Source organism: Petromyzon marinus, chromosome 1 (genome assembly GCF_048934315.1).
Source record: "Petromyzon marinus isolate PM22_M1 ecotype Great Lakes invasive population chromosome 1, UKy_Petmar_22M1.pri1.0, whole genome shotgun sequence".
Lineage (NCBI taxonomy): Eukaryota > Metazoa > Chordata > Hyperoartia > Petromyzontiformes > Petromyzontidae > Petromyzon > Petromyzon marinus.
The window spans coordinates 21,560,396-21,586,791 of NC_133667.1; the positions used below are offsets into that span (position 1 = coordinate 21,560,396).

A 26,396-nucleotide genomic window follows, 5' to 3' on the forward strand; every position below is an offset into this window, starting at 1 on the left:
GTAGCCCCACAAGCCCCATGGCAACCTGTTTGTTCATGGTGGTCTTCAAGCAATTTCCAAGTTACAACCCTGCTGACCTGACATGACAAGACCTGGCGCATTCCAGGCGATTAGGTCATGGGCAGATGTATATGCCTCTTAGGATTCCTTTTCGAACCAAGCTCCCACCAAGGTTTGAGTTGCATTCTATTGAAATTTAATGTTGTGGAGCACACTCTATCGTCACTCATAATGAACCAGCATTATTTATAACTGTGGCTAGATGATACGAAAGTGCTTGCTTGCTTGCAGGGTGAAGGAGGATGGTTACTGATAGAGCCACTGAAATAGACCTTCAGCCATAATTGTCCAAGGGGTTGTAAAAAAAAACCTCGGAGGCTGGTATTGATTTGCAATAGTTGCAGGATCTGTCAAATAGAAAGAAATGATGGCCGGGTGTGGTGGTATCAATAGCATTGACCATGATCTCTGATTTTGAACTTTGATCTTTGAAATATTAAAAGTGATATTTTGGACTTTTCACTTTCGACATTTTATATACGGACTGCATGAAAAATGAAACACGTAAACATGTGCAGTTTAACAATATATTTTACAATGTGATACATATACAGGTGGAAAGTCAAAAAAACACATTTCAGCATCTTCGCTTGGTTTTTTTTTATAAAGAAACTGCAGACATGCACCTTGTGGCTTGCCTTTAGGGAACCGTAGAGCTAGCACATAGACACATCCACTGATAAATATAATCCAAATACCGATGGGCAATTTATCAGGAATAACAAAAACAAAGGTTATATCAAGATATCTTGTTCAATTGTGTTACAGCAACACCGTAGTTCAAACATCACTTGTGTTTAGAAATAATATTTTGACATGAAGAGGAAAAAAATTACGTTTGGTTTATGGACCTTTCTGAATTTTTAAGTCCAACTTAATTTTTTTGTCTCAATAAATTCGTAACACGTGTTATTCTTAAATGTGGCCAAAATTTCAAAGATATTTTCAGAAATTCTATAATTTAAACTGTTCATAACTACTTGCAATACAAATAATTTACTTCTATGTAGTAACACTTTTGACACCATTTCTGGGCATTGACATTATAATATAGCGTTTGTATTGTATTCATTTTTTTAAGGCCAGGGCACACAGAGATGAGAAGTGGCATTTTATTCCCACTAGAAAAATAAAGCTCGTAAAATATTTAACGTACGTTTGCTATTGAACAGTTATTTGTACGCACACATTGTGTTCATTGGGAAAAGGCAGGGTCACCAAACCACAACTTATTGATTGAAAGATGGTTGCCATTCCACTTCAACTCTGTAAACAAAAGCGGTGAAGGATGAGCAAACGATACCAAACACCAGAAAACAAAATACCCTTTTCGAAATGCAAGTTTTTTTTTTTAACGGAGCCAACTGACTTGGAGAACCAGCACATATATTTTATTTAATTATTCGGTTGTAATTTGTCAAAATAGACACCTAATCACGGATGGTTGAATTATAATTGTGTTAATTTACTGAAATATAGTTGTCCCCATGTTCATCATTATTATGCTACTGTTGATACATTGAACGATGCTTGTTTGTCCAGCATTCTGCTTTTAACTTGGAAACTACATTGAACAGCAGGATAAGTCCCTGTCACATGACGAGGTGATGCTCAATGTGCTGGCCAAAGCTAGATTAAGTGTGCGATTAAGCGGTCGAACAAAAGCCACTCTTCAGAGTTTGCAACGTTTTTTGCTTTATATGTTGAACTGAAAGGTAAGTTAATTAAGAAAAATCGTGATCCACAGATTTAGCCATTAAAGACAAATTTGGCAGGTGTGACAAAGAATTGCTCATATTCTTGGTTCTTTCGGTAAAGTCACGTAGAAGGGAAAGAATCAAATAATAAAAATATAAAACAATAAAATGTTAAAATAAAATAAAATGTTTCCCTTCTACGTGACTTTACCGAAAGAACCAAGAATATGAATCCCTGCAGTCACGAAAGCTTTAAATCAAATATTTAAAGAATTGCTCATTGCCCTCAGTTCAAATCAATTTGCCTGGATCTAAGTGAAGCTGCTAAACGGTTACAACTGAGCAATATTTGTGACTTTGCCCCCAAATTGACTGAAGATGGGGCATAAGATGTTGACATAAACCATAAACGTCATGGCAGCAGTCGATATTATTAAATAGACGTGATGTATTCCAGGTGCTACCTATCTGGTTGTGTGAACTTTGCGAACCTGGATTTGGTATTGCCTGCCAATAAACGCAAATGAACGACGAGCCACAGATATCTGTTAGAGAAAACAAACCGCATTTGCAGCACGTGGTGCCAGTGCCACAGCGCATTGCAATGCGAGCCGATTGGTAGACCTGAGCGTAGCCGTATCTAGGCAACGTTTCTGTAAAATATCGTGTGTCAGTGCATCGCAGTAAATTGGAAAAAAATTGTAACAAAAATGATTCAAAATGTTAATAACAAACACTTAATGTTGTATCTTGATGTCTGATGTTTACCCACTGGCTTGACAGGTTGGGCTCTAACAAGGGATTAGGTGTGCCAACATGAACAAGTGGTACTCTACCTTACACCCGAGTCATATGCTCCGGCTTATGAAGGTTAGGCTGTTGTGTGGTATTAAATGGGATTAGTGTCAAAAGGAAGATTTCCAAGTAAATCTATTCCATAGCTTACCCTCTAAAATAATAGGCGGCTAGGTTTTGGCGTCCTCTGGTCTAACACCGTTTTGAGACGAGGCCCAAAAGAAAGCTGTCTCTGGTGTGGACCAGATGTTTTTGTTTGCATTCTGACCACAAGCATTGTGGTTAATGCAGACATGATTCCTTGTAAGAGGTTTCAGCTTGGTGTTTTAACATCTTAACACCTGTTTTGTTGCTAGGGGAAAAACCTATTATCAGGTGGCTAGGTATTAGTATATTTGAGGCCCGACCCCCTAAGTGCATTGTGAAGTATTACACAAGTACAAATACATTGAGGCCTTCTGATCTTTGAAAGAGCAGTCGTGTGTAAATGATTGTGTGTTGCACTCACAACAGCCAAACATTAAACAAATACAGCAATGCTTCTACAAAGAGGCAGACAACAGGAATTTGTTGGCAATAATAAAAAATATGTTGGATTACAGATATGGCGATGAGATTACAAACATACCACCAACTCTAATCGAGTACTTTGTGTTGTCAGAATTAGAAGGTGTTAAGCTGTCACCTGGATCTTTGCAGCTTTATCAGACGTAAATTATGACACACCATGGCCACCGATGAATATTGCACAATATAAATTCGGGAGTGGATTATTATTTTCATAACCCAGAAGAAAAAATTGTCACCACTTTGCAACTAACCCGATTAAAGTAATTATTGTATGTAAAATGCAAGTAGACTTAAAAGTTCCATCCTTTTTTGTTGTTTGCAATCATGGGTTATTTGTTAAAATCATAAATTATTATCTTCTAAGAGAAATGGCGTAGTTCATCATGTTGGCTAATTCACATAATAAAATATATGATTTTATACCAGAAGTTACAAGTGCATTAACCCATTGGTGAAAAAAGTATGTTCTACACAAATCATCTGTCATGGCCAGTGAACCATCATCGAAGAAAACATACAAGGGAGAAAAATAATGTATGCGCATGGATCCTGAATGCGCTTTTCAAACACACGTTTGCCCTCATAAGTATTGAATTAGCGATAATGACGTTACATTCCAAGCCACACAACGAGATGACGTCACACGTCATGTGATGTCGCGAGACGGCATCACACTTAATGGTGCCGTCGGGAAGCAGGGGCAAGGTGCGCGCACATCACACGTGACATCATCATCATCATCACCTTGGTGGGCACAGATGAACCTTTTTGCGCCGGTTTTCTATCGTCACGTTTTGGTCAGCCCCTTTTGATCGATTTAGTCCGGGTTTCTCTCGGGCTAGGTGGCTTATAGCGAGGCAACTTTTAAGTAAGATTTTATACGAATTGGATCAACTTTATGAGATTCACAATGCCTCCCCCCCTCCCATTACAGATGGACTGACAGAAATAAAGTATAAATGCTTTCAACCGTAGTCAGGAAGCATTAAAACGAAAGGAAAAAAGACATACATTTAATAATACAGTTGAAGTCCTTTGTTAAATATAGTTAGAAAAAAATGTTGCATTGCATTACATGCCAAGAATAAAAAAAATGAAGTGATCTTTTCGTCCTTGTTAGAATTTTCATTTTTAAAAATACACTGCAGCTGGAAATGTAAGGCTGCAGTGCTGCTACATCAGAAGCCTTAGAAAAAGATAACGAGCTATAACATTACCTAGTTAAAAAAAGTCCACCTGATGTAAAAAATAAACACAATTTATGTTACAAAGTGTCTAAACGTTGTTGTGGGTTTATTTTTACATTTTTGTACATTTGAAGTCTCTCATAATCCTAGCAAACCCGGTGTCATTTAAAATTGCAGTCCACATAGCAGGTACCATATTTCAAAATGAATATTTCCATGGTGTCACCAGGTGAGTGCCTGGGTTTCTGCAGGTCACGGAGTTCATGAATCTAAACATCGTTGTGTCGACGGCAGTTTTTGAATGTAGTGGCTCTGGGAAACTTTGGTACGCGCTCTATGTACAGCACCACTTCTTTGGGAAGACTGTGGGGTTGTTAATGGCGTGAAGAAAAAATGCAATTGTCAAACATCGTCAATGTCACCCAACATGTGCTTTCAATCTCTCCGGAAAAAAAAATGTACAAGTCCGTTGTCGTTTCTTTTCATAACTTAGCCCACTGAGATGTTAAAATTCCATGAGACATCTCCACTTGGAAGACCAAATGACTGTAGGGGTCATGGCTTAGCAGTGCATTCAACGATGAAACCAGGCAGGCTCTGTAGAGAATGGTCACAAGAAGAATTCTTGGGCTTCAGCAGGACCTTTGTCCGTCCCAGCTTTCATCCGGTTGACCTCCTCGTGAGCGCTTTCACAACTGTAACATAGGAAGGTGGGGGAGCAGCGATTAACCCCACGTATTCCCACGCAGAAAGGATGTTGCCATGCGTTATAATAAATATATATTTAACAGCCGCATATAGTCCACACACAAAAGGGTCAGAAGGCGATGGTTCTTTAACGGCCCATTAATTTGGCACGCAGGGCTTCTTGCTCAGTAAAGTTACACAGGGGTCACACGTACCGTGTTAGGAGCTGGGGAGGCAAGAGAGTGCTGTTAGGGTGCGGTGTGGAGAAGTGGGGGGGGGGGGGGGGGTCTTCGGAACAACGTAAATCACGTGAACGTTTCATTAACGGAATTCCTAGATTCATGGGGCAGCCACGGGCACATGAACACACGGTAAGGTAACGGTAACACGGTACGTACAAGCATCTGCACGCACGGTTACACAATTCGTTTTTTTTTTTACAAATTAAATATTTGGCTACAAATAATACGCTATAAACATTGCACTTAAATTTGCACGTGCATTAACTATACCACGAGTATATATACTATACAAGTAGAGTACGTGCGTCTGCGTATACTGCACTTGCAACAGATGAATGGCGATTGTCCTGCCAGAATGTCTGTTTCAGTTTAAATGCATGATGCTTTTGGGGCACGAAGCCAGTGCAAGAAGATTTTGGAGGGGTGCAGATCTCCGCAGACATCCACCATGTGGCTGCATCCCTGCTGAGAACCGACTGGAAACACAGTGCCATCTGGGGAGGGGGGGGGCACTCAACTTATGCTCAAAACTGTACTTAGGACATTGCTATATTATGCACTTTTGGACCATAGCAACCCCCCCCCCTACAAAATAAAAAAAAAATCTCACAAGTGGCGCTGCAATCACTGTCCAAAAATATACTGATACAGGTGAAGGGATAAATAACACGATGGTGGGTGTGGGTGATGAGTTTAACAAGCTGGTAAGCCAGTCCAGTGAGTGAAGCTTCACTCTCTATTTTTTATAATACACAGAGCCGGTTTTAAATCGACTCTATTGTGGTTTGGTTGGAATGCAGTCCTCACTGAATCTTGCTGCTTTCGTGGACTTCACATTGTAACAGAGATGTCACACTGTAAGTCACTCAGACCTGTGCTTCCTCCCTCTAAGAGAGAGAGAGACATTCAGGGCCCTACTCCCTCCTGTGTTAGTTCAGCCAATTGGCAATCCTATAGCGCCTTTCTGCACATTAATTACCCTCTCCCATTGTCCCACAAATCACACAGGCCCCCTTCTCTCCCAGCAGTGAATTACTCTTCCCCTCCCTTCCACACTGGCTTTACAATATAAACGACTCCTTCGCTTTAGAGCCATAAGGCTCGAATACGTGGAAGACCCCTCTATTATTTTCTTGCTCGGTTTGAAATCCGAAAATGGTTTTCCCTCTGCTACGTTATCTTGTACATTAGTAACAATACACGTTGCATTTCCAGCAGTGTGCACGTGGCATTCACATAAAAGTGACACACCCCAAGCATGTCAGGGTTCCTATCACGCCTGGTATACAGGAGGTTGTGGGTTCGATCCCGACCCAGATACCTGTAAATTTGGAGTTTGCATGTTCTCCCAGTGGTCACGTGGATTTTTCTCCTGGTCCGCCGGTTTTTCCCTCCCCATTTGAGAAACATGCATTTAGAGTATTTGGCTGCTATAAATTAACCAATAAGCCATTTCGCTTAGCTATCATTTGTGGCCAGGTCGCTTCTGAAAAAGAGCAATATATCTCAGTGAGCCTTACCTGTTAAAATAAATATAGTTGTAACAGTTTAAACCAGCCAGATGCACTCCACATACGCACTACGAGGCAGGTTCTCAATCAGAAACAATGTTTGTGTTCCAGAGTAACCACATGTGATAGTTATTCTAAATTCGCGTTTATTTTGTTTGTTTTTACTAATTGAGTTCACTACCATAACTTTATTGTTTTTAATTTTACAAAACAGTCCATCGATTCCAATGCTTCCCAAAATATTACCAATTAAGGATTTGAGTGTGCCTGCCGCGAGGAGAGATTTCGATTTTAATACACCGAATAGGAATTCCTTTGGAATTTACGAACGTATCATTTCATGCGCGATTCATAACATCAATAGTTGTTCTTGTTAGTAAAAACACTGCTTCGTTCAGTTTTAACTCTCTTCTACTTTTAGTTATTCCTGCAAGGATATATTTAATGAGTCTGGTCGCTGGCACTGTACATATATATGGTCTTTCTCTACCTAAATGGGCTCGACAAGACGAGGGCCTACCATTATACTGTAGTCATGGTTGATGAGTTATCTTCTACTCATTGGTGGTTTAGTAGGTCTGTTCACTCATCATACGTGGTGTCTACTTGCACAATTACGTTCCCAAAAAGAGAACATCATGGGTGGGTATCGTACCCAACGCACTGAATTCTATAATTGTTGCTTTCAAGACGTAATCTTCAATCTCATTTTTAGATAGGTTTCTTGAACTCCCACATCACAATGCTCAAAGCCCATTGTAATAACAATCCATTCAAAATGCTTTGCCACCTTATTTATGATGACAACCCGTATACTTGCATGTTGATGCCTCATTCTTTCACCCATTACTCCTGAGGCTGTCATCATATAGTAACTCCTAACTCTCCCTCATCAATCCATATAGTTTCACTGGCTACGCAGATGATAATTTTGTGCATTTAAGGCTAAGTTACTTGCCTTACCTGTTTGGTACAGAATTTGCACAGTGCCAAATGTGAACTTTGCATTGGCCTAATCAATTATCAATCTGGGATGCACAAAGCATCGTATTATTAATCTGGATTTAAAAAATAAATAACAATTAGGCCAAATTCCTGTCACCAGCCTCTTATTCTTCAAATGTGGAGATTGGGTCAGCTTACTCTGTACAGCCATCGCCAAGTTAATCAAGGCGATAGAAATGTAATTCTATCTCATGTCACAGTATTGGAGTTAGTGATCGAAAGGACATCGAGCGGGAGCCACTCATCTCCCACGTGCGTGAGTGTGATTGACTAACTGGAGGCTCACCTACCTGCCTCTGCTAACCAAGGCTATGATTACTCAGAGTCGCACCGCCCTGATGTGGATGTCATTAGCCTACTGAAGGTTCATCTGCCTTTGGTGATGCTGATAACCCATGGTCTCACTGTCCTGCTGTGGCTGCTATTGGCCTTTATGTATGCTGGACTTCTTTTGCACCGTACGTGGCCAGCCATGCTAAGCAGAGGCTTACAGCATGCTTAATTCAAGATTCAAGAGCGAAATCAAGACATGATTGCGAGTATATCTCGCCAACGCGTCCTGTTAGATCCGGCAGTTGATGCAGTAAACACCAGACCTCCAAGATTGATTATTTCCATTGGAAATCTACAATTACCCTGGAAACAACGAACCTGCCAGAGCCATTTTTTTTGGAAAGCTCAACATCCATTGTGAGATGGCCAGGAGATGTCAATGAAGCAATATATTCTTGAATATCTCTCCCTTGAGAGCGTTGAGTGTCACTCCCTCATATCTGTGGGGTTTCTCCACGTACTCTGAGTTTATCCCACACGACAGGCACTCGTTTAAGAATGTAATTGGCCAAACATCGCAATTCAGGAACCTCGTGATAAAATAGTCCTGGGTAACTAAAGGGTAGTGTTCTTGTTATTAGTTGTATTACACTCGAAGTCCTTCAACGATCAACAGTCAGTTTAGTCTGTGCCTTCAATGGATTTCCTACTCACGATGGGGGCATCTTTAATTACGAGGCTGGAGAGTTGGAATTATAAAGACAAACATAATAGCGGTCCATGGGATGTATATTTTGTCTATGTAACCTACTATACAATGGCAGGTTCCCATACATTATTTGATTGTATTAAAATATACAGAGTACAATGTTACATTGAAAACACTCCACACTACTTTGTAGAGCGTGTCAAGTGGATGTGAGTGATTTTAGCTGCACTGATTAAGAGCAGGCAAATTGTTAAAGTCTGTACTTTACACAATTTTGGCGAGCAAATTGGAAACTGGCCACCATGGCTGATCTGGCCAACTTCTTCTTTCGTATCGAATAATAGCAGCAGATTCAAGATGTAATTTTCGATTTGTTGTCCACTCAATTGTCTGTTCAGATGCAGAGTGGATCTCGTCCGTTCCTCCTTTAAAGGAGTGAAGACAGCAGTGGAGTGTTTATGATGTGGGTCGATGGTTTGGGATTCGTGGCCGCACTCGCAGGCCACCGAATCTTTGATGCGCCATTTGTGCATCAGGTGGCTGCATCGGCTATGCCCGGTCCCGATTCGGTTGATGGTCGACTATTGGCGGCGTGTAAGGTTGAAACCGGGAGGTTTGATGGTAGGCTCCTGTATAAGATGTTTATTTTGGACGTCGGCCGCAGTCCAGCAAACAACAATTATGGGTAAACACACTACGGCGGCCACTTACTTTGATACAACTCTTAGCTAGATTGGACGTCAATTACGGTACTTATAACACTAAAGCTTAACCATATCAAAAATATTCAAATTGACATTTTCATGGATTTAATATTGGCAAATTTACTGCATATTACGAGATTTCCAAAACACAAACAAAATCATAAAACCGAAATTTTTTAAAAATATATAGATTTGCTTTGGCACATCATTTTTTTACATAAAAGTTAAACTTGCTTTTCTGTGAACAGAGATATTTTTAGTATTGAAGCTTAATATCAGGCAGGAAATTCTACGCTTTGAAAATTAAAGGTGGAAGCATTCTCTTGGCCTGTCATGGTGCAATGCGCCCTTGGGCTGCCTGGATTCAATTGGTGAACTCCATGGAGATGAGCTGAAGCACGATATTAAATTCAGTGAAAATGAAAGCAAATATATAATGAGAAAAAATCGAATTAATATGTCAATTATAAAACATAATGCATGATTGATGTGTGAAATATATTTTAGGAATGCATCGTTCTCTATAAAGTAAGGAAGGTTTGCTCTTTGCATACAATTTTAATAACCTTGATCTATTTTTACTTTAACAATTACTATAAAATCACGGGAATGTGATCCCGTCTTTAAATGAGCATTATTTTGCATTGTCTGTTATGTAAATATTTAGCTCTTTTTGTCAGTGCACTGTTGGATGAGGGCCTCCTCATGCCGATTGGATCGTAAAGGGTTTTTTCACCATACTTCACCACGCTGGTCAGTGCAAGCTGGTGAAGGCAAGGATCATAGATGTACAGATTGATGCATTTTGCTGCACTTGCCCTCTACTGCCCAGCATGCAGCCCCTAAGCCTCTAACAACATTTTGTGCCTGGTGATAGCCCACCCGAGAACCACTATATTCGGAGGCAGGCTGAAGCAGTGGTAACCTCTACGCTTCAGCTCGAAGGACATGGGTTCGATTCCGGATTCAGTCGCCTTTCCGTGTGGAGTGTGTATTTTCACCCTGTGTTCTGCATGGGTTTTCTCTGGCTTCTCTGGTGTCATCTCACAGCTAAAATATGTTTATATACCAGCAGCCCGCATGTCCTTTAGACGTGACCATCATCCCATTAGCACGGTTGGCTATGTACGGTGCAAAAGATGGCTCCACATACAAAAGGTTCGACATACGTAGGTACATCCAATCCTCCAACCAGCCAGCAAAACATTTTTATATTATCGTATGATAATAATGTAACTGGTTGACGAAACTTCCCGAATCTGAAAAATGACCTGTACATTACTCATTTGGGATTGAGTAATTTGGCATTACAATTGGAAGTACAGTACAATCTTGATTTGAAGCTTTCGTGACTGCAGGAATCCATACTCTTTGGTTCTTTCGGTAAAGTCACGCAGTGGAACTGCTGGATTCTATTTTCTCTGCCTGAGGACGACCGCTTGTGTTGTGATCGAAACGTCGTGGTTTATTTTATTTTATACCTACATGACTTTAGCGAAAGAACCAAATAATTGGAAGTACACACAGGACCCTCCTGATAAAGAGGCTAGAGATTCAATGAGGCTTTTCCCAGCGAAATAATAATAGTCCTGTTTATCTTCAGGGATATAATGAGATTGGGCGCATTCCGTAGTATTTGTCGATAGGCATTGTCATTTTGCTTAATGTTAATAAATGAAAATAAGTTGAGTATAATGTTGTATTGCCAATGAAGATCTGACATTGTAACCATATTCAGCTCCGAAACAATGAGGGGCAGGATGGGAATGGTGTGTGATAACGGAAAAACTGGAGATAAGCGAATAATTTCGAGCTCGGTGAGATTTTATAAAACATTTTAAAAGACTGTGATTTCACATACATGAAATACAAATATTGACTAAGATTATAAAGTCAGCTACCCTTAACACATGTTGGTCTTGAAAACCACACACGAAGTACAACATATAATGCATAAACAGTTGTACATGCATGTATGTACTGGATATATATCTCTACATAAACACACACAAAGCACACAGAGACATAAGCTTGACGCCTGTAACATTCACAAACTCTCCTCAGCTGTTTGAAACTCATGTTGTGCTCTATTAAGTTATGTTCCAGCCAGTGAGAATTTAATTCTGGTACGTACGCGTCTCAAAACAATACTCCTTAGCATTCCTTTTAATGCAAATGGAATGGCCCAAAGAATTAATGTTCCATAACATTCCATCAGTAAATAAATATGGCAATAGCATGTGCTCAGAGTGCATGCTGGTGGCCATTACATAACTGTAAAATATGTATTGTACATTATAAACTGCAGCAGAGGACACAACAGCGTCTACTGCGAAAGCAATGAAATATTGCTTTACTATTTAGTAATTACAATGATCAACACCGTTCCACCATACATCCCAAGTCTCACTTCAGCCAGGCCTAATGCAACTGCATTATTCTTAAGGGCCATTAATGTCTGCATCTCATAGAGGCAGGGTTCCCTTAATATCGGTTATGGTTGAATATATTTTCCTTCATTTAAATAGATAGGGGGGGGGGGAATACACACGTTTGTACTTTTAATACACAATATACTACTGTCAAATAATGTTTTGACAGCCCCTTATTTGTGCAAATACGAAGTAGGTAGGCCAACCTACGGTCTTTAGGGCGATACAGGAGTGAGAGGGGAATGTGTGTGTTGTGTCTATATTCACATATGATAACACTATGTAACACGATTTTTGACCCTGGGTAGTAAATTGCTTTTGCCTAAAAAGTAAAGAAAATGGCTATTATTCACCACAAACTTTGCTTTTGTGACCAGGACTTTACGTGAAGGAATAACACAAATGCACACCACGTTTTCTCATTGAAAATAGGTACATTTCTAAATATCACTGTCCTGGTCACAAACGCAAAGCTTGTGGGAAATAATAGCCATCTTCTGTACTTTTGAGGCATAAGCAATTCGGAAATAACACTTACTACCCAGGGACAAAAAAAAAACTTGTTTTTGTTACACAGTGTAATAACTGTAAAAATGCAGTACATATTCACGTAAAATTTACTAAAATTGCAAGACGATAAAGATTACAAATAGAAACGTAAAAAAAATTGCCGAGGCAGGCGGGGGGGGGGGGAAACATAATACGAAGCGACAGGGGCTGCTCTGTGTGATACCGTGAGGTTTTCAATTAGCTCCGGCGACCGTCTCTGGCAGGGTAATTGGAAGTGACCTCACTGTAACAGCCAACAATATTTTTGATTGGCCACAATGCCTCTCCTCTTTGTGCGCCCACAATTTCGATGCTATTTTTTTTTACATCCAGGGCACCCAAAAGGTTAAATGTGTACGTCAAGACAGGCCTCTGTGTAAAAACACAAAAGAGGTTTCATATTGCACGGCACAATATGTGCCATTCAGGGGGTTGTGTGTATATAGAAATACTTGTGTACGTGATTTAAACGTTACGGAAAATATTACAAAAAAACCCATTTATAAAGCATATAAGGAAAAAATGTGTGTTTTCTCGTAGGATCACAGGGTTGGTGGCATTGGCTTGGGGTGGCCTTCATCCAGCAATGGATGAATGTCGGATGATTGTGGTGACGATGAATGTATTATTAAGGCTATGGGAATACCGTTGAATACCAAGCACTGAAATCTCAACACTGAGCAACGGAAATGTCCCGCATATAAAGCGCTCTCACACTTTTATTGCCTTTCTTGCTGTATAAACCGCTCGTGTGTGCTGGGGTTGCTTTACAGCCGCCTCTGTATTGGTAATGCAATTGGTACAGTACATGCACGAGGGTTTGTCGTGGGTTTTTTTTTTCATTTGCACCTTAAAATACCGTCATCTCTTTCCGCCTCTCTGCCCTGTGGCCTCCCCTCTGGAATAATTTTTATAAACCAGAAAAACAAGGGCCCCACTTCTCGTGTGGTTTTTTTTGCCATCCCTATGTGTGCCGGTCGCCCATTCGTTTTCATCTTGAGACGCATTCACATCGAGACACGTTGCATTGTCAAGCCAAACTCTTTTATATCGCAGGTGAATATTATACGGAGCTAAAGCGTAAACGCAATATTAAATTGGTGTACCTGTATTACTATTATTATCATCATTATCATAACATTGATATTACTTTCTATATGCAATATTTTATATCAAACACGGGATAAAAACACGATGCATTATTAATTTGGGAAATAATTTCCGATTGAAAGATTTCCTCATATTGGATATACATTGTCCATCTACAGATTTAAGGTAATAAATTAAGTGTTTATTTCCCAAAAAAACATTTGAGCAGATTACCTGGCAGGCGATAACAGTCAATGATTATCATGAATTTCATATATGAGTATAGCCATAAGCGTTTACGTTGTATATATTGAACAACCATCAGTTCAATAACATCAGATTATACGACAACTGACATTAAGCGATGAATGTAAGGAATTCATATTATTATTGCAATTCATGAGATTAAACAACAACATAGATGCCATTTGCCACTATGTGGTAGTGTTGTCGCTATGGCGCTTGTGCCAGGCTAGGTGGACTTTGAAACCACGCGAAGAGTCATAGACTCGTTACTGGCAGGAGGTCACGGGACAGACCCAGGTTCCATGGGTTAATTGAATTGACTGGCAGAGGATATAACAATAAAATATGTACATAGGCATTCACACAATGTATATTAATTAATCACAACGGACTCTGCGATGTAGTAATTACGGTGCAAGTGGATTATTTTAAGACGACACTGTGGATATTTGGAGAACGATGGTAATCACACTCTGCTGTGAAGCCTGCAACCCAGGTTAACAGAAATATCCCAACTGGTTCTCATCCAGGCCTACTTTACCAACACACATTGGTGCGGTATGATCAAACAACCACCATGACTGCCACGGCATGCTGGTGGAGGCATTCATCCAGTGGTGAGTTTGACAAAGGGCTGAGAATTATCTTTATTATTACAATAATTATTTTTTGGCGATATTTGTCTATCATTGGGGTGGTTTTATAGCTTGCGAAACAAAACACTTGGCAACGCTTAGGACACCACTTGCTGCAGACATTACTTGCGATGGTGTGCCGCAACATTTATATTCCAAAGAATCACTCACCAGACTCTATACGCGGCTGATAGAAACCAACCTGCTCCAAGGAATGTGAGCGTTCCGTTAAACCACCACGTCCACTCTCGAGACTTGGCACAGCGCAATTTGACGAGACGCTTTCTGCGCTCATCTTGGCAGCTGTTTCTCCATCTCCTATGGCTCTCGTGTCTCTCTCTCTCTTTCTCAGTTGGTGGTGTCATGCAGAAACTTAGCCACACCTGCACCATGAAAAGCCTTCCTTTGTGACTTGCACCTTGGTTTGTAAGAAAGATATAAAAGAGCGCCTACGGAGTCGATTTCTCTTTTTTGTTTACGGTATTGTGCATTTAGCACCTGCCTATTCCACACTCTGATTTTTGTTTACGGCTATTGCAATTCAATCACAATTCGTGCTTGGGGATTCACCTGCAGTATGGTCACGTGTTTCTTTTCTGCCTCGTGGCAGTTGTTCACGTCGTGTACGGTCGCGTTAGTACAAGATGTACATATTCTGAAATAAAAATAATTCAATTTCGATTTAAAGCTTTCGTGACTGCAAGGATTCATCTTCTTTGGTTCTTTGGGTAAAGTCACGTAGAATGAGAATAAAATAATAAATTAATAAAATAACACAATAAAAGTCACCTGAAGAAGGCCACTTGTGTTGTGGCCGAAACGTCGTGAGAATTTCATTGTGTTATTTTATTAATCTATTCTTTTATTCTCATTCTACGTGACTTTACCGAAAGAACCAAAGAAGAATAATAATAATTCACTGCTGGATGAAGGAAGGCATCTCTCCACGTTGTGTCAGTCATGTTGGTTCTATGACAAAATCAACCCACACCGGTCAGTGCAGGCCAGTGAAGAGGGATCCCAGGACACGTGTCCCTTTCCACTGATGGCAGCCGTGGTCATTAACAAAACTCGGAGGTTAAATTGAGCTGTACGCACACGCCTATGCTGCCTCTGCTCCCCCCCCTCACATCTACTGGTGTCATAGAATGAAAAGGAAATGTAAAATGTGTTGACAAAGTAGATTTATTTTTTTATTTAATATCTTTTAAAAACACATCTGTACTGTGCTAGAGTAAAGTACAGCTTGTATTCTCAATCCACTGCTGCATTCAGGTTTCCCCTGAATCCAGTGTCTGTCATGAGTGTTGATTGACCATACTTCACCATGCTGGTCAGTGTGGATTACTTTATACACTAACCATGTTGAATTCACAAAGAACAGTTGTGAAGTTTTAAGCAAATAAGTAATCCATCTCCATTGAGTAATTACATAACTTTTCATTATTGTAACCCTATTTCGCTGTGTTTATTATAATCTACACCATAAGCAGTGTAATATGATTAATCTTAAGATAATTTTGACAAAGTTAATAGGTCTATAATCCTTGCGAACTATTAAATAGAATTAACGTTCGGCTACACATTTTATGTCAGGCTCAACCGGGGCACATGGTGAGCTTCAGTCCCTCCTCCTATTAGCACCACCCGCATCTACATAGCCACACTCACTCCAAAGACAAAGATCCCCCGTATAGCCTGAACAGACTGTTGGGGCAAGTGCTGTTAGCGAGCACCTATCAAGGCCCGCACGGCACACGAGGAATGGGTGGCCAGCACCACACCCGGCCGCCTTTGTCTCCCTAGTGGCGATGTTTACACATCGCACCAGCTACTCATTTGAGGCTCCACCTAGGGGAGGCACAGGACCGGTTCAGATAATCGTTACTGGGTGTTGGCCGTAAGCGGGAATCAAACTCGGGTTGCCAGGTTCGTAGCGCAAGCACGTCAACCACTACACTACCGCGCTCACCTGCACTGCCATACGACCACATCCACTCCACCGCTAGCCCTACCCACACAGAGCCTCCTCACAATTCTAATATTGGTCCCCCCTAATGCCCATAGGCGACACCTGCTTGAATGAATCATTTTTAAATACAGATGCGTGGAGTATTAAAATAAAAATATTTAATATTCACAGAGCAGTAGTAAATGTTGTCAGGTGACATTCCATCGTCTATAGTACTCTCTATTGGCTAGCACCACATGTATTATAATAACTGACTAATTTAGGCAGGGTTGTAACGTTTACATGTTATTTTTGTCTTCACAGTAGATAATATTGGCGGACTTACTTTCTGGAATTACCCTTATAAGCATCTCTCTGACATGCTGCTTAATGTGCATATACATATATGCGATGGTGTGTGATTTGTAATGAGATTGCATTGAATTTACGTTGATGAGGTGGTCCCTTACTGATGCATTGAATCCTTCTGCCATTTTTTTTTATTTTACCAGGTAAGGCCCACAGAGCTATGTAGCTCTTTTTCAGAAGCGACCTGGCTACAAACAATAACTCAACATGTGGAAATGTATAGCAGCCAAACCTTATAGACGCATGTTGCTAAATGTGGAGGGAAAAACCAGAGGACCCGGAGAAAAATCCACACGACCACAGGGAGCACATTCAAACTCCAAATATACAGGTGTCAGGGTCGGGATCGAAACCCGTGACCTCTTGCATACCAGGCGAGGGAGATAACATCTCGCCGCCGTGATGATCATGATGCATAGATTCATCGACTAACATTAATTCCTAAGTTTATGAAACATGCAACCCATTGCATGTGTAAGAACTAACAATTATTTTAAACGCGATAATGTCGCTTGTCATGAAATATCAAAACTTGACCTGGATTTCAAGTGCATCCTCTTAACCAGAAATGTGACTCGTTCAACAAAAAGGAAAATTGTTAAATCAATGTCCACATTGACCTCTAGTTATAACATTAACATCAGTTCCAAGACAGTTTCAAATAATCTGACAACTGACATGATATCTTATGGCAATCATGATACCTCGAGGTGCACCGTGAATAGTTGTACGCAGTAGCAGCAGATCGATCACTTGCATCTCTCCTCTCTTCCTTGCTCTTTTCTTCAAAGGCTGAGGTTTGGAATATGAAATATCTCTGCTCTCTACATCTTTGGTCAAATCGCTGCCTTCTCTCTGCTCACTGTTTTTTTTTCCTTTTTGGGTTCTTTCGGTAAAGTCACGTAGGTATAAAATAAAATAAATTAACTTCACGACGTTTCGGAAGCCCACTACAGCAATTTGTTTCTTGTTGTGGCTGTTCCACCTGATGACGGACGTTTGTGTTGCTTCTGAAACGTCGTGATTTAATTTATTTTATTTTATACCTACGTGACTATACCGAAAGAACCAAAGAGTATGGATCCCTGCAGTCACGAAAACTTCAGATCTAGATTGTTTTTTTTCCGTCTCGATTTTATCATTTTGTTTATTTGGATTCCCTTCTCCACTCACCTTACTTGCTCTCAATGTATACACTCATTTTCTCTACTGTTCATGTTTTATGAATTGCCACTGTATAACGCACATTCTCATTAAACTGTGATGGGTTTTTTTTATTTACGTGGAAGCTATGGACAAAGACACAAATTGGTACACAGACGCAGCTCGAATACCCACTAAGTCACGGTATGTTGGCACTGCTACGTGTACAGTTATTGTATAACATTTGCGCTTGCATTTCCAAGGTGAATAAATTATGCCATTCATCTTCACACATTATCAAGTAGAGTACGGGCAATCAAACTATATTGCAATACCCATGGTAAAACAGGTTGTTGTGATTGTTTATGGAAAATAAGTGAATTTTACTTTGTAACAAGCTACCGAAGCAGCACCACACTCACCTTTGTGTGCCTGAGCATTTACTCTGATCCAGCATGCGGCATGCACTGACAGAGTAGATGTTATTAGCCTGGAAGTTCAGCACACAGGGCTTGTTATCTCCACAAAGCTCAGCCAGAATTCAGCATGCATTTCTGGTGCAATCAAGCAAGTACCTCGCATAAAAGCAATTATCGCGTAAACGTACGTGCAAGTTATCGTGCAGCGAAGAACGCATTAAAGAGCAGCGTAATTATATTTGACAAGTCACTTTAGCTCCGGAGTTCTGAGATGTGCCAAAGAGCAATTACGTATACTATTTAAATGAAGGGAATGAACATGCAAGAGCTTAATTACTGCACAAATGTCGTTTTGTTGGCAATTCATTTTTGTGATAAGCAAGCTAAAGCGCACTTCTTTTCCGCACATGGCCGCAGCGCTGATTTCCTACTGCGACGCGGCCCATGCCGTGCGTGCTGTCGCCAAAAAGCGAGCGTCGAAAACGGCCCGGGCGCGGAAACCCGCCACGTGCACCGACGGCGCGACCACGCCAATAAACAACGGCGCCGCTCACCGGCCGTGACGGCGAGCCGCCGGCCCGTGGGCCCGAGCCACCGTCCGCAGACGGCTCGGCGGACGGCTGCGTGGGCTCCGGTGGCGGCGCCACGTGCACCAGGGGCTCCTCGAATGTCACACGCAGCTTGGTGCCCGACAGGCTCTTGCCCCGAGACGTCGGCGACTTGAGGGCGCTCTTGGGGCTGCAGCGTCGCTCCGACTTGGGCGAGCGCAACTCGGGCGTGGAGGCGCTCGACGACGAGCCGCCCTCCGTCTGCGCCGTGCCGCTGTCCAGCGAGACAGAGCGCGACATCTTGGGGGCGGACCAAGCGCCAGGGTCACTTCCCTGGCCCGCGCTGTCTGGCGACGAGGAGCTCTGGGCCCTGCCGCCATCGAAGGCGTGCTTTTTGAGCACAAAGTGCAGGTTCTCGCCTTTCTCCACGATGGGCCGCGGCCTGGGCCTCTGTTGGTTGACTGGCGAGCTGGAGTCTGTGCTGGAGCTGCTCGAAGGTCTCCCGTCGGAGGGGCTGCCGCCAACGTAGCCCGGCCTGCCAGCGCCAGGGCCAGCTGCCTTTCTGTTGTGCAGCTGCCTTTGGATGAATCTTTTTTTGTCTTTATCCGGAAACTCGAGTGACAGCTTCTCATCCTTTAGCATCTGTCCAGAGATCTCCTCACCCAGGAGGTTTCTGAGCACCGTATCGGTGTCCTCTGCCCCCTGAAACAATCCCTGGCCTGCTTTGGGGGGTAGATGGCTGCCGTGCCCGCCCGTCTGACTGCCAATGGGTTTTGCATTTACAAGTTCTTGTGATGCGCTTCGGCCAACGCTGCTGAGCTGCGTAGATTCTGGAGAGCTTCCCGAACTCCTGCTGTAATCAGGCGACGATCCAGACCACCTGGCAAAATCAAGATGCCGTAACAGAAAAAAAAAACCCTTGGCACACGGTACAATGTTTATATTACGCAGCGTAACTGTTATTCTGCAACTGCATGCAATTACAATGCCGCATGCGATTAATTGAAATCTTAGGAAAACAAACCCAGGGAGAATTCCCAAAGCGCGTGCAGAACAAATTAAAGCGCTCCTTGGTGAATGTTAAAAAGACGCAAGTGAACAATGTGCTGATTGTGTGTAAAGTGAGCTCCTATATACGTTTTAACGTGAAGCGGTGTGTGTGTGTGTGTGTATGCGACGCGTCTCTCCCCTTAGTGGGCAGATGTGCAATGTTGTTACCGTGCCGGGTGGACCTTGTCTGGAATGCTGGCCGATGCCTGCCCACCCGTAAGGACCTGCAGTTGGCTCTGCAGCTTCACAATTTCAGACGTTTTCCTAAAATAAATGTTATGGAAATTCTATCAGTTTCCCCTCATTGCACAGCATGTACATAATACCCAGAGTTAAACCAAATCTAAATATGTTTTGTGCCCTTTCGTTTTAAAAGAGAGGACATTTGGTTATTGAAAAGAGGTATAATTTTACATTAATTTAAAAAATTGGCATTAAAATTCCATACACAAGGTATACGTATATTAACAAAGACAGGTGATACAATAAAATGTTTTCATAATATGCAATTGTTATTTTAATATTCCCTTAAAAAACAGAGACACAACTAATCTTATCAACTCTGACAAGCGTCTAATGAGCACTAAATAATAAAACTAAACCACATGTGTACTTTATGTTTCTAACTAAAGTTTCCAACAGCTCAACGCATTTACATTAAACAGCATTATGTGAATGAATGGATTCAGACAGCAATGACTGGGAAAAAGCCCAGCCAGTCCCTCGGGTTGAGGCTGTATCGGAGCTCAAGCTGACTTGCACCTAACAAAGTGCCCTCACACAATTAAATGTGCTGTTATTCCCACACACGTGGTTTTGCAGTAGAACAAAGAATGCCCCCTGTATCTATTTTTTGCCCTGCAAAGCACCCAATTACAAGAATGACCTAATAAACACCTGAAACCACACACTTATCACCATTATATGAACCCTGAAGCTATGCCCTCTTTTATATAACCAACATCACAGTTGCATCTGTTCAGGAACCAATGGAAGGAAGGTGTAGTGAGGAGTAAGGTCTGCTTCGATTTCCATGAGGAATTATTTTTGACTATTCACCACCCAGGTGTCCACTCGAATGCAGTGCCACGTTGGCGAGATGTTAACTACCTTTCCTGGTATACAGGAGATCATCAGTTCTATCCCGACCCTGACGCCTGTATATTTGGAATTTGAATGTTCGCCCTGTGGTCGTGTGGATTTTTCTCGGGGTCCTCCGGCTTTTCCCCTCCACATTCAGAAACATGCGTTCAGCGAATATGGATACAATACATTTCCACATGATAAGCTACTTCACTGAGCTATCATTTGTGGCCAGGACGCTTCTGAAAAGAGCTTTATAGCTCGGTGGGTCTTACCTGGTAAAGTAAACATATATTTTGTATTCAACGTTTGTGCCCACAAGCTGATTGTGGCTGCTCATTGAGCACCAACCACTGACCCACCACCCTGCTTCCTTCTCACACCACATACCTTGGCAAAAAGAAATCTCGACAAAACCGAGGCTCAACTTGAAAATGTAAAACAAAAAAATCCAGCCTCACGTCATAACAAAGCGTGCTCAAAGTTGAAATTTATTTTACAGCAACAATTGCTGACGTGGTTTGCATATCCTGCTTCATTTCGGGCTTTACCTTGTGCTCGTGATCATTGCCATGCAAAATATTAAACTGTGAGTATGTCTTGGCGATACAGCTCAGTTTTTCGTACAAGCAATGCGCAATGTTGTAATCTGGTAACCATCAAGCCTCCTTTCCTTTACCCTCGAATCATACATTAATCATCGTTATATTCAAGATTTAATTCGTCGAATAATTTCAAGTTGAAAACTACTCTCCGATATTGACTTTGGTGTTTTTGTAAATAAAAAAAAATCACAGCGGCTGGTTTCTTTTGAAAATTAAAGGGCACTTACATATGGAAATTGCAGTAATCATTCAATGTTTAATTGTCCAATATATGGTCATTTATCAATGTTGCTTGACCATAATAAACAAAAAGCTCATTATGAAACAAAGCACAAACGTGGGTGTGATAAAGTATGCGCAGGAATGATAAAAAGTCATGCCTAATTGCATATGTGTATAGTATTACAAATTTGGCGAAGAAATTAATGGAATTTCTTCTAGGATATGAACAAAAATTAGGGTTGTAACTGTAATCCTTGGTAGTTATTTACATTAGCTCTGCTCTTTATGTCTATAATTACAATTATCACTGTAAAAAAATCCCAGGGAATAATAAAACAGAAAATCAAGGCACTTACATATACGACAGTGGCAGTGAAATTATGGTTACTTAAAATGGACATGGCTTCAGGATGTGCCCTATCCCTTTTTTAATAATACCCCATATACATTTTTTTTCCCAGAAATATAGTCTTGTGCACCCTATATGGCAAGATCTTAATTGTAACCCATCAAAGGTCATTACTAGCTTGGATAATTTTGGAGCCTTATCATATTATTCAGTTTTGTGATTGCTGGTGCACGTGAATGGCTAAGAATGCTGATTAGAGGGTAAAATGTTCGGCATTCATTTGAAGAGAGCGAGAGAGACTCCTCAAGTTCCTGAATCCCTTTTAGCGATACGACACGACCCACTTTCAGATGGGATTGCTGAATTCCTTCAAGGAGAATTAAGTGAGGGAGCTCATGGTCACTCACTCTCGGAGCTGCTTGGTAAGCTTGACCACCTGGGACGCCAGTGACATGCAAGTCTCCACCACCACCAGGTAGCGAGCACACGTCGGGTGCCTGTGCTTCTCTGCACACTGCAGCGGCTTCTGCCCGACTTTGTTGAGCGTCGTCACGCTCGCTCCGTACTCCACCAAGGTCTGCAAGCAGAAGTGTTCGCCGTCGTCCACATGGTCATTATTATATATACCGCGCCTCCCACGCAGTACAGAAAGTCAGCAGACTCCCACAGGCCGTAGCTCCTGGCGCACTGAAATATCGCGGTGTAACGACGGTATTGATGAGTTGATTATTATCGATTGCTAAGGCTCATGATACACGCGATCGAATTGCGTGTGTAGCAATTAAAGTGTATTTGTTGTTATGCAAATGACATGTAAATTATATGTCAATTACGCAATTAGGCTAAATTGCACTAACTACAAATGTTTAACACGTAGGCTTTCGCGACCAAAATCATCCATAATACAGGATTTTTTGTGTTAGAGCGCGTAAATATATAGATGTGTCGTTAAACCCGCCACCACCCGACACAGCCAATTAGTAAGGTTTGTCACGTAAACAAAACATGCAAATTCGTTACTAGTACAACATTTACAATCTGAGTACGAGATTTTGCCAGTAATTACAACTAGCTTCATCAGGCGACAGCCAGATTTGTGGCCAGATTTGTGGCCAGATGGGGATGTATTTGATGCTTAAATCGCAATAGAATTAAGGTTTAAAATCAGCCTAAGCGAGTTCAGCACTTGATGCAACGGGCCTTTTGTATATTATTTTCAAATGAACTTAAAGAATGGCAGATTAATACCTGTACTTGCTGGTCCTGCATAAAACAAATTAAGCATCTGTCCACAGGTCACAGCTCACACTGGTGGTTGGAGCAAGAATCCCCTGTGGAAAATAATTTTCCCCCAACTCTCTCCAGCCAGTGCCCTTGAGATTTCAGAGACAGTGATTACCATTTTAGAGAATGTGCTCCCACCAGCAATGGACCTGACCCCATTACTGCTCCTCAGATGTAATTCTTGGAGACACTGCAGCCGTAGAACACGAGTGACTGGCTCAAATGTTGTTTGAACGGCAACTGAATTTACGGGGCTGCTACCGATGTTCCATAAATGGCACTTCGAGACCATCCGCGGACACAGTGTTTGCGGTGGATAAGTGCAGCTGTCTCCGAGGTCTGTGTCGAGGCAAGGAGGAGGAGCTGCGGCACCTGCAAGCAGGCCAGGTGGCCCTCGCGAGCGGCCACGTGCGCCGCGCTGTTTCCGTCCGGGTCCAGGCCGTCCAGGGACACTCCCTCCTCCTGCATGTACTGCAGCAGCCACACGAGGATCCGCTCCTGTGCCACGGTCAGGTGGGAGGTGGTCGGTGACAGGATGCAAATGTGCACGTCACGCTGGACGACAAACTGTCTGTACACTCGTGGGGCAGAATTTCGAGAACGTGTGTGCCTTGGGGAGCCCCGGTGGTTAAACTTCGCACTTTGGGGATTGAGCGGCTGGAGGTTTAATGGTAATCGCTACCATCACTGCGTGAGACACGTCTGCTGAAAGTGCTAATGTCACCGCTTCTGGATGCAAGAACAACATTGCACGCAACAGGAACGTGGAGATGTGGACGGTTTGAATTTGTGAAAGCACTCTGCCCCCTTAGTAACTAAAATGGTTACATGTACAGTCTGAATCTGCGTGACAGGCAGCAAATTATATTTTTGTCTGTATGAAAACATCATCGAATTAAAAGATTACACGTTATCGCAGAGTTTCCCAATACAGCTGTTGAAGGAATATGTTCCTCATTTTTCTATTGCACTGTATTTACCCTTATGGAAAATATTCGCCAACGAGGATGAAATCCATTGATATCGATTTGGGGATTTTTGGGTGGCAGAACAAATAGTGCAATTTAAGGGGGAATGTGCTGCTGAAATGTGACAGTATGACATATTCCTTGGGAAGCAGTGCTCTGTGAGAATTTTCTCAATAACAAGTCACTGCAGATTGATCCTGTCAGCCATCCCAATACGTATTTAACTAAATGCTGAAAATGATTTGTGCCAAAAGGAGACGATGATTAAGCAGTTTTTTTGCATTTCCATTTTGTTGATCAGTATTTCAATCTGCAGGGTTCATAATCACATTTTTAATTAAACTCCATCTAATGAAGAGAATACCCTGTGGGATCTGAGCCTCAGATGAGTATTGCTTTTGTGGCCATGGAGAAGATGAAATGGATGTCAGATATTCTGTCTCATGCTAAGCAAAGCAACAAGTATCTCTTAATATAGAACATTTCCCTGTTGCATTAATGCATGTGTGTATTGGCTTAAGTACAATTATGATTAAAGACACTTGTCAGCATCACGTGTTTCTACTGATGTATTTAAAGAGAGTATCAACACTTCCCAAAAAACCTACAGATTAATAAATAAGTCGCACTAAAAATACCACTGCCTTCCCTTCCCTTTCACATGCTTGGATGGTGCACTACGTGTCTCTTTACATGCATGGATGGTGCACTACGTGTCTCTCCACTAGCTTGAATGGTGCGCTACGTGTTTCTTCACATGCATGGATGGTGCGCTACGTGGTTATTCACATGCATGGATGGTGCGCTACGTGTCTCTCCCCTAGCATGGATGGTGCACTACGTGTTTCTTAACATGCTTGGATGGTGCACGACGTGTCTCTTCACATGCTTGGATGGTGCACGACGTGTTTCTTCACATGCATGGATGGTGCGCTACGTGTCTCTTCACATGCATGGATGGTGCGCTACGTGTCTCTTCACATGCTTGGATGGTGCGCTATGTGGTTATTCACATGCATGGATGGTGCGCTACGTGTCTGTCCCCTAGCATGGATGGTGCGCTACGTGTTTCTTCACATGCTTGGATGGTGCGCTACGTGTTTCTTCACATGCATGGATGGTGCGCTACGTGGTTATTCACATGCATGGATGGTGCGCTACATGGTTATTCAAATGCATGGATGGTGCGCTACATGGTTATTCACAAGCTTGAATGGTGCGCTACATGTTTCTTCACAAGCTTGGATAATGCGCTAAATATTTCTTAACATGCTTGGATGGTGCGCTACGTGTCTCTTCACATGTTTGGATGGTCTGCTAAATGTTTCTTCACAAGCTTGGATCGTGTGCTCCGTGCCTCTTGATCACAAGTTGTGAAAAAAAGGGGAGAAAAACAATGACTTTTTTCGTAATAAAGGTGCAATTTTCTGTAATATTCCCATGAGTTAGTTGTCCTGTAATTACAATAATCATCCTGCCTTTGGGGCTTCTTTGCCAGTGTGCAGTGAAACTAAGTGATGTCTTCGTTTATCACGGTAATGATAGCCCAGTTATGTCCTGAATGATCAATTTAAAGCATGAACGCTGACACATCCATTAACCATTTCTTCAACGGTCAGACTTGGACATCATACACCCTTACATGCACGTGCAGCATTTTCCATGCAAATGTTTGGAAAATATGACCAGTCAGATATGACAACATGATTACCACAGTAGGTCGAGGTTAATGTCCCGTTATTAATGCTTTCACATCAGTATTTGACTGGGTGAATTTTGAAAATATAAGATCAAGCTACTGTACCTTTCCTGATTTTAAGTCAACGTTTATCCCTGTATTCAGGCAGATATTGCTGAAGGAGTTAAGCAACAGTGAAGCAGTATGAAAATATGTCATGTCAATTAGCTCGAGAAGCCACCAAAATTGATGAATATTGAATACATGGTTACTTTGCTACCAGGTTTAATTGTCGAGGGACATTGGGAAATTATTAATTGATCTGAAGGCATGCTG

The 26,396-nt window shown here is 41.8% G+C and overlaps 1 protein-coding gene across 18 annotated transcripts in view; it reads right to left on the bottom strand.

Moving 5' to 3' along the window:
* Positions 1-573: 573 nt before the first annotated feature.
* SNCAIP (synuclein alpha interacting protein) overlaps positions 574-26,396 on the bottom strand; it is a 222,656-nt gene continuing 196,833 nt past the window's right edge. For 14 of the 18 annotated variants that reach the window (XM_076065631.1, XM_076065592.1, XM_076065653.1 and 11 more), the window contains 6 exons: positions 23,787-23,912; positions 22,538-22,707; positions 20,040-20,135; positions 18,828-19,701; positions 18,277-18,344; positions 574-5,732 (listed from right to left, as the gene is read on the bottom strand). In XM_076065631.1, coding sequence (XP_075921746.1) covers positions 5,603-5,732; positions 18,277-18,344; positions 18,828-19,701; positions 20,040-20,135; positions 22,538-22,707; positions 23,787-23,912 — 1,464 coding nt within the window. In that variant the 3' untranslated portion in view covers positions 574-5,602. The remainder of the gene's footprint in view (positions 5,733-18,276; positions 18,345-18,827; positions 19,702-20,039; positions 20,136-22,537; positions 22,708-23,786; positions 23,913-26,396) is intronic. The other 4 variants (XM_032977158.2, XM_032976086.2, XM_076065659.1 and 1 more) reach the window with 4 other exon arrangements.